This window comes from Heterodontus francisci, chromosome 6 (genome assembly GCF_036365525.1).
Source record: "Heterodontus francisci isolate sHetFra1 chromosome 6, sHetFra1.hap1, whole genome shotgun sequence".
NCBI lineage: Eukaryota > Metazoa > Chordata > Chondrichthyes > Heterodontiformes > Heterodontidae > Heterodontus > Heterodontus francisci.
In genome coordinates this window covers 55,666,943-55,681,244 of record NC_090376.1, presented here as the reverse complement: position 1 = coordinate 55,681,244, position 14,302 = coordinate 55,666,943, and the positions used below count along the sequence as shown (strand labels likewise).

Below are 14,302 nucleotides of genomic sequence, written 5' to 3'. Positions count from 1 at the left end.
TCTGAACATAGCAGTGGAAGCCTTACCCATGCGCTTGTTGATTTCTGCATCTAGAGACAGGTTACTGGTGATAGTTGAGCCTAGGTAGGTGAACTCTTGAACCACTTCCAGAGCGTGGTCGTCAATATTGATGGATGGAGCATTTCTGACATCCTGCCCCATGATGTTCGTTTTCTTGAGGCTGATGGTTAGGCTGTTTTCTTGAGGCTGATTATATTAAGTATATTCAGTAGGCCAACCAACTAGTGGGAAAGCTGTAGAGAAGCAAATTTGCAGGGAAATGAGAGAAGTGCAAAAACTATGGAATAGTGATAATGGGGGACTTTAATTATGCTAATATAGACTGGGATAATAATAGTGTAAAGGGCAGAGAGGGAGAAGAGTTTCCGAAGTTTGTTCAGAAGTATTTTCTTGATCAATACGTTTTCGGTCCAACACAAAAGGAAGCATTGCTGGATCTGGTTCTGGGGAATGAGGTGGGTCAAGTGGATCACGTGTCAGTCGGGGAACTTTTAGGGACCAGTGATCATAGTATTGTAAGGTTTAGGTTAGCCATGGAAAAGGACAAGGAGCAATCTAAAGTAAAAATACTGGATTGGAGGAGTGCCTATTTAGTGGGGTGAGAAAGATCTGTCCCAGGTAAATTGGAATTAAAGATGGGCAGACAAAACTGTAACATAACAATTGGGCTGCCTTTAAGGAGGGAAGTGGTTTGGGTACAGTTGAGGTAGATTCCCATGAAGTTGCAAAGGTAGGGCACACAAAACCAGCGCTCCCTGGATGAGAAATAGAAAGTAAGATGAAGCAGAAAAAGGGGACGTATGACAGATGTCAGGTTGATTTTTTTTAAAAAGTGAGATCCAGGCTGAGTATAGAAAGTTCAGAGGGGAAGTGAGGGATGAGAAGAGACTGGCGGCTATCAGAAAAGGGCATCCAAAAACCATTTTTAATCATATAAATAGTAAAAGGATAGCAAGAGGAGGGGTGGGGCCAATTCGGGACCAAAAAGGGGATCTACACATGGAGGCAGAAGGGTACTAAATGATACTTTGCATCTGTCTTTACCAAGGAAGAAGATACTGCCTAAGTCATAATGAAAGAGAAGGTAGTTGAGATACTGGATGGACTAAACAATGGTGAAGAGGAGGTATTAGAAAGGCTAGTTGTGCTTAAAGTTGATAAGTCACCAAGACTGGATGGGATGCATCCAAAGATGCTGAGGGAAGTAAGGGTGGAAAATACAGAGGTACTGGCCATAATCATCCATATCTTCTACAGGGGTGGTGCCAAAGGGCTGGAGAATTGCAAATGTTACGCACTTATTCAAAAAAGTTATAAAGTTAAGCCCAGCAACTACTGATGAGTCAGTTTAACCTCAGTGGTGGGAATGCTTTTACAGACGATAATCTGGGAGAAAATTAAGTCTCTTGGACAAGTGTGGATTAATTAGGGAAAGCCAGCACAGATTTGTTGAAGGTAAATCGTGTTTAGCGAATTTGATCAGTTTTTTGCTGAGGTAACAGAGATGGTAGATCAGGGTAATGTGGTTGATGTGGTATATATGGCCTTCCAAAAAGTGTTTGATAAAGTACCTCACAATAGGCTTGTCAGCAGAGTTGAAGCCCATGGAATGGGCTCCTCCTGAGGTCCTCAGCATCGCAGATGCCAGTCTTCAGCCAATTCAATTCACTCCACGTGATATCAAGAAACGGCTGAAGGCACTGGATACTGCAAAGGAATGGTCCCTGACAACATTCCGGCAATAGTACTGAAGACTTGTGCTCCAGAACTAACCACACCTGTAGCCAAGCTGTTTCACTACAACTACAACACTGGCAATTACCTGACATTATGGAAAATTGCCCAGTTATGTCCTGTACACAAAAAGCAGACAACTCCAAGCCAGCCAATTACCGACTTATCAGTCTACTCTCGATCATCAGCAAAGTGATGGAAGGTATTGTCGATAGTGCTATCAAGTGGCACTTGTTCAGCAATAACCTGCTCAGTGCTCAGTTTGGGTTCCACCAGGGCCATGCAGCTGCTGACCTCATTACAGCCTTGCTCCAAACATGTACAAAAGAGCTGAAGTCAAGAGGTGAGTTGAGAGTGACCGCCCTTGATCTCAAGGCAGCATTTGACCGAGTATAGCATCGAGGAGCCCGGGCAAAACTGGTCAGTGGGAATCAGGGAAAAATCTCCATTGGTTGGAGTCATACCTAGCACAAAAGAAGATGGTTGTGGTTGTTGGATGTCAGTCATCTCAGTCCCAGGACATCACTGCAGGTGTTCATCAGGGTAGTATCCTAGGCCCAACCATCTTCAGCTGCTTCATCAATGACTTTCCCTCCATCATAAGGTCAGAAGTGGGGATGTTCACTGATGATTGCACAATGTTCAACACCATTCGCGACTCCTCAAGTACTGAAGCAGTTTGTGTTCATATGCAGCAAGACCTGGGCAACGTTCAAGCTTGTGCTGATAAGTGGCAAGTAACATTCGCTCCACACAAGTGCCAGGCAATGACCATCTCCAACAAGAGAGAATCTAACCATCTTCCCTTGCCATTATTATCGCTGAATCTCCCACTATCACCATCCTCGGGGTCACCATTGACCAGAAACTGAACTGGAGCAGCCATATAAATACTGTGGCTGCAAGGGCAGGTCAGAGGCTGGGAATTCTGCGGTGAGTAACTCACCTCCTGACTCCCCAGTGCCTGTCCACCATCTACAAGGCACAAGTCAGGAGTGTGATGGAATACTCTCTATTTGCCTGGATGGGTGTAGCTCCAACAATATTCAAGAAGCTCGACACCATCCAGGACAAAGCAGCCCACTTGATTGGCAACCCATCCATCACCTCCAACATTCACTCACTTCACCACCGACGTAGTGGCAGCAGTGTGTGCCATAAATGAGATACACTGCAGCAACTCACCAAGGTTCCTCAGACAGCACCTTCCAAGCCCACGACCTCTACCACGTAGAAGGACCAGGGCAGCAGATGCTTGGGAATACCACCCCCTGCAAGTTCCCTTCCAAGCCACACACCACCCTGACTTGGAACTATATTGCTGTTTCTTTACTGTCGCTGGGTCAAAATCCTGGAACTCCCTTTCTAACAGCACTATTGGTGTACTTACACCACATGGACTGCAGCGGTTCAAGAAGGCAGCTCACCACCATCTTCTCAAGGGCGATTAGGGATGGGCAATAAATGCTGGCCTAGCCAGCGACACCCACATCCTGTGAAAGATTTTTTCAAAAAAAAGGAAAGTAGCAGCATGGATACAAAGTTGACTGAGTGAGAGGAAACATAGTAACGGTGAACTATTGTTTTTGTTGTTGTTACAATCAGATGAGGATGGGTCACAAAGGCTCCGTTCTTGCCCTTCCTCTTGTTTGACCGCAACAGGTTTTATTCCTTTTTTAAACAGTGGTTGTGCTTACCACCTTAGTGAGTGTTTTACCTTTCACCTTTGTTGTGATCGCAAAGAACCAATCAGACAGGTTTTCTTGCGTTTAAACAAGAAAGTGGAGAGTTTATTGTACTTAGAAAAACTAAACCCGATCTAGGTAAAATAATAAAATTATGCTACACTTTCACTCACACTCACACGTGAACCATTCACACAAATAGAGTACAGAGTGATGATAAATAGTTTGGTTTGGATTAGAGTCCAGAACAATTAAAAATTAATACAAAGTCTGTGGGGTTGGATGATTCCGTTGTCTTCTGGCTGAAGTTGTGCTCTTGAAGTCTTTGGCTGGTAGCAGTGCACTTTATGGCTGGCCCCACCTGGCTCTGGATTTTCTTGGAGACAGCATTATAGGTGGCTTTCTTCCTCTGGGGTCTCTGTCTGTGCTAATCTGTAGGCTTGGATGGTCCACAGTTGCAGACGGTTTTTAAACTTGTGATGTTATCTACAGAGAGAGAGACACACACACACACAGTCCCACTAGGGTTCTGCCTGGTTAGCACATAAAGCCTGTCTGATTCAAGGTCTCAGTAGCTTGTCTGCTGTGTGTAAAAAAAAAAAAACTCCCAGCTTTGCACAGCCTAGGGAGATGGTTCTCTCAAACCCCCCCCCCCCCCCCCAAAAATTTTAATGAGGTCCAAAGTCTAAAACCCAAAACTCTCTCAGGTGGTACTGTTAGTGTTTACCCCATGGGGGGACATCCCCTCTCATGAATGCCTCAAGATTGCTTTGAATGCCCACTAACAAGGGTGATTTGGATGATATACTCAGTTAGCCAATGCATTGTTCTGGATGGGCTTCTTGTTAGACATGTGTCTCCAATTCAATGTCCTGGAATGTGAGATATTTCAGGTGCAAATTGTGGAGGTCATCTTGGCTGCCCGTTTTTGTTTTAATAAAGGTAACTGTAGGATCCCAGCTGCTTTTTTTTATTAAAAGTTTAATGTAGGTTTCCAACCGATGAATTAAAAAATCCTCCTTTGGCATAGCAGGTTTTCTTGACAAGGTATATTGTGGTGTTCCCCAGGGGTCCATTCTAGGACCACTGCTTTTCTTAATCTATATTAATGACCTACACTTGGGTGTGCAGAGCACAATTTCAAAATTTGTAGATGACGGAAAACTTGGAGTTATTGTGAACTGTGAGGCTGACAGTGATGGACTTCAGGAAGACCTGGGTAGGCTGGTGGAATGGGCAGGCACGTGGCTAATGAAACTTAATGCAGAGAAATGTGAAGTGGTACATTTTGGTAGGAAGAACAAGGAGAGGCAATATAAAATAGAGAGAGCAATTCTAAAGTGTGTGCAGGAACAGAGAGATTGGGGGTTTATGTGCATAAATTGTTGAAGGTGGCAGGGCAGGTTGAGAAAGCAGTTAAAAACGCATATGGGTCCTGGGTTTTTCAGTAGAGACATAAGAGTACAAAGGCAAAGAAATCACGATGAACCTTTTATAAAACTCTGGTCCGGCCTCAAATGGAGTATTCTGTCCGATTCTGGGCACCACACTTTAGCAAGGATGTGAAGGTTTTAGAGACAGTGTAAAAAAGATTTACAAGAATGGTTCCAGGAATGAAGGACTTTAGTTGTGTAGATAGATTGGAGCAACTGGGGTTTTTCTCCTTGGGGAAGAGATGATTAAAAGGAGATTTGATAGAGGTGTTGAAAATCATGAGGGTCAGATTAGATAGAGAGAAACTGTTCCCATTTTCTGAAAGGTTGAGAACCAGAGGACAGTGATTTAAGGTGATTGGCAAAAGAACCAACGGCGACATGAGGGAAAACTTTTTTACGCACCGAGTGGTTAGGATCTGGAATGCACCGCCTGAGAGTGTGGAAGAAGCAGATCCAATTGGGGCTTTCAAAGGGAATTGGATAAGCACCTGAGGAGAAAAAATTTGCTGGGTTATGGGGAAAGGGCAGGGTAGTGGGACTAGCTGAGTTGCTCTTTCAGAGCCTACACGGACATGACAGACTGAATGGTTGCTGCCTGTGCTGCAATCATTCTATGATTCTAAGTCCTTAAATGTTTAATTTATCAATGAAGTGGAGAAACATACATAAATTCTTAAAAGAGGAAAAATGGATGGACAAGTAAAGGTGATTAGGAAAGCAAATGGGATCTTGAGGTTTCTATTGAAAGGGATTTCATACAAAATGGAAGAGACTACAATGACTGTACAAAAGGTGGTTAGACCACATCTGGAATATTGTGCACTGATTTGAGCTGCTTGTTACAAAAATAATTTAATTGTCCCGGAAAAAGGGGTCTGGGTTACAACAAATGGCTACAGAAACTAGGAATATATTTTCTTGAATTGAGAAGAATGAGGGTGGATTTGATAGAGGTGTTCAAAATCATGAAGGGCATGGTGAAGGTAGATAAATAATTTTATTTTGGAAATAAATCAAAGGCACCAAGCCATGATCACAAGACAACCATTACATGTAGAAGGGAGGAGATTAGTATGCATGAATGGTTTGACGTAAGTCCTGATCATTGCTAAATCAATTACAGCACTCAGAAAGGTGCTGGTTAATTGCTTAAAGAATATAGAAAGGTATGAGGAGTCAAAATAGGATTAATTCAAGCTGCAAGCAGGGAAATGGAACTTGTTTAAAATCAGGATATAAGATGGGCCTGAATTCAGCACAAGCAAAGAGGGCCAAATAGCTGCCTCTTTTACCAAAAATGTTTTGTTTTTAGCTTGTCATGAAAATATTTCAAAAAAACCTTTAAAAGCCACTTTCATTCCTTAACCTATTGTTTTAATATCCATGGGTTTAGAAGTAGGCAAATAATTCCATAAAGTTTAGATAATAATGGAACACTTATAGGCTGGATTGTATGCTGGAGCCGGGGCTTCCAGCGTGCCCTCCTCTGCCCCCAGAGTGATCCCTTGGTCTTTTTCAGTCAAAGTTTCATGAGGTGGGATCCCTGTCCCTTTAAAGACTGGAATCCCGCCTCCATGAGCTGCTGGCCAATCAGAGGGCTGGTAGCTCAGCAGTATCGGCAGCACCACCAGGAGCAGTGGCCACTGCTGGTACTTCAGAGGTCTCGGACGCAGGCCCAGCACTGGAGACCCAGACCAGAGGTAGGTGAAGTGGGGTTGCTGACAAAAAGTTTGAAAATTAAATGCATCAACCTGCTGGATGCCTTTCTTAAAGAAAAGCTTTTGTGTTGTTATGTTTCTCAGAAGCAGTTCAAAGCACTTTCAACTATTTTTAAAGCACTTTCAATTACTTTGAAATGCAATGATTGTGGTCATGTAGGTAATGTGGCAGCCAACTCACATAAGGCAATTAGATAGATGTCTAGTGGAATTGTTCCTAGTGATGCTAGTTGAAGGAGAAATGTTAATCAGAGGACCATGAGAGCACAGAGCTCCTCTTCAAATTGTGTCTCGGGATCTTTAATGTAGACTGGAACCAACAAAACAGGCAGAGCAGCTCTTGGTTTAACATTTCACCCAAAGAACAGCAGCTTTGATAATGCAACAGTTACTCAGTATTGGATGTCAGCTATTATGTTTAAGTTCTAGAAGTGAGCCAGCTTGATTCTCCATATGCACATAGGTTCTCACCAGCTGAAGTGGAACATAATCAATGGAAAGATGTCATCTGTTACAGGATGGCAGATATTGATACCTTTGTAGACCTTGAGGATAGTAGTAGCCAAAGTCTTTGCTTTTCCTGAATTGGGTTCCTTTTTTACCTCTTCCATCCCTCGCCCATGAGCCACCTATCAGTTATAACCAGGATGGTGGGTAAGGAGCTTGCGCTCATACTGGCCAATGCAACTCCATACAATGAATCCACCCCCTTATGCTGTGCAACGTTTAGTGACTGAGACACTTTTATATTTTCTTTTCTACAGTGGAACAGAGGTAAGTGTAAACTCATTGTAGAGAATCATAGATTTAAACTCCTTATGTGGTATAATATAGATCCAGAATTTCCAACTATTTGGAAAGGAGAGGGAGAGATGTATCCAAGTCATTCATCTATTTCGAGGCTTTCTCCAAACTGTAGTCAGAGCTGGTAAGTCACTAAGTTGGGAGTATATGGGCAACTGTGGCTATATTTCTGACCTGGCTGGAACTCTTGAGAGCAGGCACATTTGGGACCTTTGCTCCATATGTTATTAATTTTTCTGGTCAAATCATGTTGGAGAATGATGGTTTTGAAGTAATGTTACTGCTAGAAATGCCCTATTTATACTTTTTAAAAATAATATGAATGTCAGCATTGTGCTGAACACAATTCTGGAGAGTTAGTGCACCTGGTGTCTTAGGCTCAGCTTCTCGTCTATGGAGCTCTTTATTGTATAATGCATTGTAGATGTAATTAATAACTTATGCTCCAGATATTCCATTGTACTGCTTTTATCTCCTGTCACTTGCCTTAACCTCAGAGTGTTCCTCTCTACTGAAAGCTGGTCCCCTGTTATCTGTGTGCCTTTCATTAATTTGCAGCTTCTTATCAGTAATATGAAAGTGATACTTCCATTACAATCATCAGTTCAAGTGGCTTTACCAGTATGAAATGTAAGCTTGTTACCTCAAACTGTCAAATTCTTTTGAACCAAAGGCATACCTTTAGGTTTCTCTCTGGAAAACTGTTGCTTCACATCACATCAAGCAGACGTATCGGTAAATGTCAACTCCAGTCATCGAGTTTCTTTGTTGTGTGATTTTTATTATGATCCAAAATTGAACTGAATTTTTATCTTTGTCTACTAACATTGAATCTGAAGCATAAAATGCAGTACTTGGATGAGTGATGATTTCTTTATTTTTTGCAACTGTATCATATTTTTAGATCCACCGTTCCTCTCAGGATATTAAAGTAGACTAAGCTACTAGGAGCAGCCCTTGAAATGCTTTGTTTTTGTGTATTGTCTGACTGATAAAACTTGTCCACAAGAGTAATGGTTTCTTCATTTGCAGTAGCAGCTGTTTTTAATGAAGAAATTTGAGGACGTGGGCCTTCCCTATGTACATCGCCAAACATTGTACCCTTAACCTTTGTCACATTATATGAGGGAAAATGGATACCTTAAGATATTTTGATGGTAGGACTCATGCACAAAGGCTACCAACCATACCAGGAGGCCCCTTGAGAGAAGTGCATGTAATCTTTTCAGTCCATAAACTTTTAGTACGAAAAGTTATTGTGGGGCCAAACTGAAAATGACAACATTTCCTTAAGTTTTTAGATAATGTCACCACATGTAAACAACTATTATGTTGAGGTTTATTTGGTTAAATAATCAACTTAAGACTATTTTTGATATTTTAGCAACCTGAAGAGGAAGCCGTTGCTTTCCTGGATCGAAGTGACAGTGAAGATGAATTTGACCCTGCTGACCTTCCTGATCCTGATAAATACAGAGATTCTGAGGAGGATGATGACCGCGGTGTTTCTGAAGCTGAAGAAGATTACAGGTTAGTTCACTTTTGTACAGATGAATCTCGGTTGTTCTCTTTGCACAAGGAGCTAACGTGTCCTAACACAAAATTAAGCCATGACTCCTTTGGAAGTGTCCCCTGAATGCCTGTAATGTGTTAGGTCACGAATGTGAAAGTGGCAAGACTCTACTGCCCCTTACTTGCAGTGAGCAATGGCTGGTATTAGCTGTACCAGTCTCAGGAGTCTATGTGGCAAACAAAAGAAGAAAAATCGTTAGAAGCCTGTGCCAAATTGAAAGTCATTTCACTTTTATGTAATGGAATGAATAGTGTCACATTGTTCTGGTAAGTATATTTGTGGCCATTGTGTAGTTTAGAAACTGCGGGAATAATTATGATGACCGTGAAGATCAGCACAGTAATTGAGTACCTTCGCAGCTGAAACAAAGATATTGGAAAATAGATTTCAATTTTAACAGAATTTTCTTAACACTAATTGTAAGTCAGAAGATGTGTTTTTTTTGGCAAGATGCTCTTCAATTTTAACCATACTAAAAATCATCTTTCTTGACACAAAACAAAAGACAAGCCCATTTTGTTTCTGGTTTTGATAGGTAAATGCTCCCTTGATTTATCCCTCTGCCTCTGTATGGAAAATGTTTCCCTGATTTATCACTCTGCCTCTGTATGGAAAAGTATTAGCTACAGGGTAATAAAAACAGAAAGTGCTGGAAATAGTCAGCAGGTCTATCAGCTTCTGTGGAGTGAGTAACCGAGTTAACATTTCAGGTTGATGACCTTTCATCAGACCTGAAACGTTAACTCTTTCTCTCACCACAGATGCTGCCAGACCTGCTGAGTCTTTCCAGCAGTTGTCTGTTTTCATTTCAGATTTCCAGCCTCTGCAGTATTTATTTATTTTAGCTACAGGGTAGTATTGCCTTTCGTTTTAGTTTGATTTTCTTTCATTATAATGTGCCAGTATTTGTTTTTGAGATTGTCAAAATGCATTTCCAAATCTAACTCTCCAGGCTGCCAAATATGAATACACTATGTCACCTGTAATGTTGGAAGCCTTAAAATAGAGAAGGAGTGTTTGTGGATGAAGCTTTAAAGTTCAAGTACCATTCTGTTCTATGTAGGCTGCTTGCCCCTGTTCTTTTGAAGGTGTACCTAGCTCACGTTGCAAAAGTGATTCTGACAGCCGTGCAAGTACACATGCACTCGTATCTGACGTTAATTACAGCTTGATAATTGCAAAGTGCTTTGCTTCACAGCCTTTGGGCTGAACTGCTGATTTAATAATTGAGTGCATTTTTCTTGAGTGCTGTAAAAGCATTTTTTCATGTATCTTATTAAATGAGATGCTTTATTAATACTTAAGCAGTATATTTTTTCTTTATTTAGATTGATCAGGCTATAAACTGTAATGTTTACAGCTTGGAACACTACAGGCTTGGAACCTGTAATGTTAGTATAAAAGCAGGCGGCTGTTGTTTGTTGGTAGCACACCACTAGAAAGCCAGCTGAAGGCTGAGGCATCCATTTCATTTATAATTATTTAACTTTGCAATGTAGATCTGATAATCATAGCTTTGTTACTGTGCGCATCTTAAAAATTATTTAAAACAACACTAACAATAAATTATTAGTACTTTTAGGCTCATTTGTTTCTCCTTTTTTATGTTTTTGCTTTCAATTTGTTCCCCCACTACTGCCCACACCCCTTCCATCTGATCCCCTAATGCTCCCTCTTATGACATTTGCTCCTCCATCCAGGATGGTGAGCGTAGACTATACCCAACTATTTCATGTAACTACCAAAGTCACAAACATGAGGTAGTCCTCTGCAGGATCGGGTCTGGGCCTTCTGGCTTTTGACCTCGAAACTGCTCCCTCTCGTGACTCAGCAAGAGCTAGCCAAACTCATCCATTGAGGAACTGGACTCTGAATGACCGTCAGGCATGAATTCACATTGAAGCCTTTTTACTGTGCCATGGGAAGTGTCTGACCCCAAAATGGTTATATTTTTATAGTGTAACTTTGTGTGTATGAATATACTGCAGTTATTAAACTAATATACACAAAGCGCATAAAATAAATCTTTTTGTTCCAAAAGAATGCATTTATATTACAAATCTTGCATATGATGTGCATTTCCTGTCCAGAGCTATTACTTCCTGCAACATTTCTTACATCAGTATTTATGATGCAAACTTGCTATACAAATATTTATAGTTGGACATCCTATCTAAGCATTGCATAATCGCATTGTTGATGAATCAATCAAAATGCTTTTTGTAAAAAAAGCCTCATTTTTTTCCCCCTTGGTAACTGATATTTGTAATGTCCAAAATAAGACTTTAAGCATTTTTTTAAATTACATGTTTCATAAGAACAATTATATTTTTCCATTCAATTGCCTTTTGTGTCTTTTCGTGCCTTCATTAAAGGTTTTACTCAACCTCTAAGAGCTGGGGCTTGTAATTGATATTTTTACCCAAAGCAGTGACTGAAGGCAGATCCTGCAGTCTGAGCAAGCACAGTATGCATCAGTTGCATATAGTCTCTAACAAAATCCACTTACTCGTTTAAAGGAAAAGCTAGAGAGCAAAATCTGTAACCTCATGGTATGGCATACCTAGCACTCCTCCATCACCATCAAGCTGGGAGAACAACCCAGATTCAATGGGAAGAGTAGAAGGGTAGGCCAGGAAGAACACCAGGCATACCTTAGAACAAGGTACCAACCTATTGAAGCTACAGCACAAGGCAACCTGGATGCTAAACATAAATAAAAATCCTATAGACAGTGTTAAGTGATGCTGCAACCAATAGTTCAGGCAAAAGCTCCACAACCAAAAATGGTGGTAGATAATCAGGCAGAGGAACACCCTGAACATTCCCATTCTAAACCAAGGCAAAGGGCTGCAGGCAAGTATAAGAGACAGACTGAGTGTTTTCAAATGTCTTCAGCCAAAATTGCGAAGTTTACCTTATTCTGAGGTCTCTGCTATCATAGATGCCTGCTTCCAGCCAATTCAGTTCTGTCCATGTGACATTGAGGAATGGTTGTGCACTCAGCACAGCAAAGCCTATAAACCTTGACAAAATTTTACCTGTAATACTCAGGACTTGTGCATTACCTATATTTCTAGCTAAGCTGTTCCAGTGTAGCTATTACATTGGTAATGTGAAAAATTGTTCAAGAATAGGACAAATGTAAAACAGTCAATTACTGCCTAATCATCAGTAAAGTGATGGAAGGAGTTGTAAATGGTGCCATCAACAAATAACAAACTCACAAATAACCTGTTCACCAGTGCACTGTTCATGTTCTGCCAGAACTACTCTCCTCGAGACTTTATCACGACCTTAACACAGCCCTTTGAAGTACCCTCTCCCTGGAGCTGCAGCCTCAGCGATGGCCATTGCCAGCAGTCGTGCTGCTGAGCTACCAGCCCTTTGATTGGGCCGGCAGTTCTTGGGGCAAGGCTGCTGTCCTTAATTGGCTTGTTAATTGGCCGCCATCGGCAATATGCCACCCTGGGTCCTGTCGCCCGTCGAAGTGGGGTAGCCCCCCACTTTCGGCTCTGGTGGCGATCGGCAAAATTCAGCCCCATATTTCACTCCCCAACTCTGCAAAAGCCTGGATTCCCATGGTGCCAGACCACAGTTTCTCCCCCTTGCTGGAAAACACTTGCAAACCCAGCTATAGTGCTACCAAAGTCCAGAACCAAACTCCAGTGCAGCTAAATTCCATTCCCGATATCTAATTTTGCTAAATACATCTTCCATGCTTCCTTGCTTTAAAACCGATAAGGGATAAAATAGGAAAAGGAATATATAGAAAATCGAGGGCATTCGTTTATGTTTTTTAGTAAGTCATGGATAGAGTCATGAAATTTGATTCTCAAAGCATTAGTTTAAAAAAAATTCCAAAATATCATTTGCTAAAAGTACTTAATTGGTTGTAAAGTGCTTTTGAAGTCATGAAAGAAGCTATAAAAGTGCAAGTCTTTTACTAAAAACAATGTGATTTATTCAGGCACTATAAATTAGTGATATTGATACTATGCCCTACATACCATAAACACCTCTATTGTTACAAAACAGCAAATCCTCCAATTCACTATGAGCAATCTTTTAAGAGATCCGCTAGCATTTGGAAGAGAAACAGTCTGTTGAAGGAGCAATGTTTGTCTAATGTTCTACAGTTGAAGCTGAAGAGAAATAGCACATTTTTAAAAAACACACGAGTTATAAATGTTATTTTACCAAAAGATTTTAGATCTTCTGTGATGGCTCACAGATGGTGCAGAGTGGAGTTTGTTTTGTGTACCACAATAAGCAAGGGGATCTTGAAGGGCCACTCAACCCTGCTGCTGCTGTTCTTCCTTGACCTCTTGCTGGGATTTCCCAGTGCTGGAGTCCCAAAACATGACACTCTGCTTCTTCAGTTATACATGGTTCCCCCACCCTCCCCACCCCACAACTAACTGTCCTAGATTTTTATCTGTTTTTTGTTTGAACTCAGCATTTATTTCTTGTTTCTAACTATACATTACGAAGTGAAGCATGTGGCAATCTGATAAAGCTTAGTACTAACAGGTTTGTTTGAATCAGTTTCCTAAGTGCTTCAATATTGATTTTGATTGCTAAATATGTTAAAAGATTATGTAGAAAGTAAGGACCACTCATTTATCGTTTTCATAGAATAATGCCTTGGTAGTTGAGAGTTATTTGGCCATGCATTAGTCAATGGGCAGGAATTTAATCTGCCCTTGGAGACAGGCACGGAGACAGAGGGGGCAAACAAGAATGGTGAGGGGTGCCGTTCCTGATGTTGCCTGGGCCCCCTGCCATTTTGTCTGGGGCGAGGAAGGCCAAGGGCTGCCTTCCTGCCCCAGGCCAATTGAGGCCGTTAAGTGGTCAATTAGTGGCCACTTAAGGGCCTCCCCGCCCCCCCCCCCCCCCCCCACCTCCACTTCAATTTTATTAAAGATCAAGGGGCCTATTGCCATGGGAGACACCGGCAGGTAATGCCTGGATGCCTCATAGCTGGGTCAAGGGGGTCCTCCATTGGGGACAGTCCAGGACCCTCTGAGGGCCCCACCAGCATTGATGTTCGCCCCCCACCCCCGAGAAGACCACCGCCCCGTTGCCAGGGCCTGCCTCACTGGACCCGAAGATCCTGACACCACTTACCTGTCCTGCGGTCTTTTCCTTCCTCAGTACTGCAGGCCCTGCTGCGGTACCGGCAGTAGTCACTGCTCCCAGTGGCGCTGCCTGTGCTGCAGGTCTGCCACCCTACCAATTGGCTGACGGCTTGTCCCTAATAAGGATGGTGTTCCTGATGCCGGGCAGTTAATTGACTGCCCACCATGGAATAGCAACAGAGGGCCGAGG

General features: G+C 42.0%; 1 protein-coding gene across 1 annotated transcript in view; it reads left to right on the top strand.

The window, feature by feature from the left end:
* The window catches only part of ddx10 (DEAD (Asp-Glu-Ala-Asp) box polypeptide 10), a 344,596-nt gene that overhangs the window by 301,615 nt on the left and 28,679 nt on the right, over positions 1-14,302 (top strand). Inside the window, exon 17 of the mRNA XM_068033715.1 lies at positions 8,783-8,928. Coding sequence (XP_067889816.1) covers positions 8,783-8,928 — 146 coding nt within the window. The remainder of the gene's footprint in view (positions 1-8,782; positions 8,929-14,302) is intronic.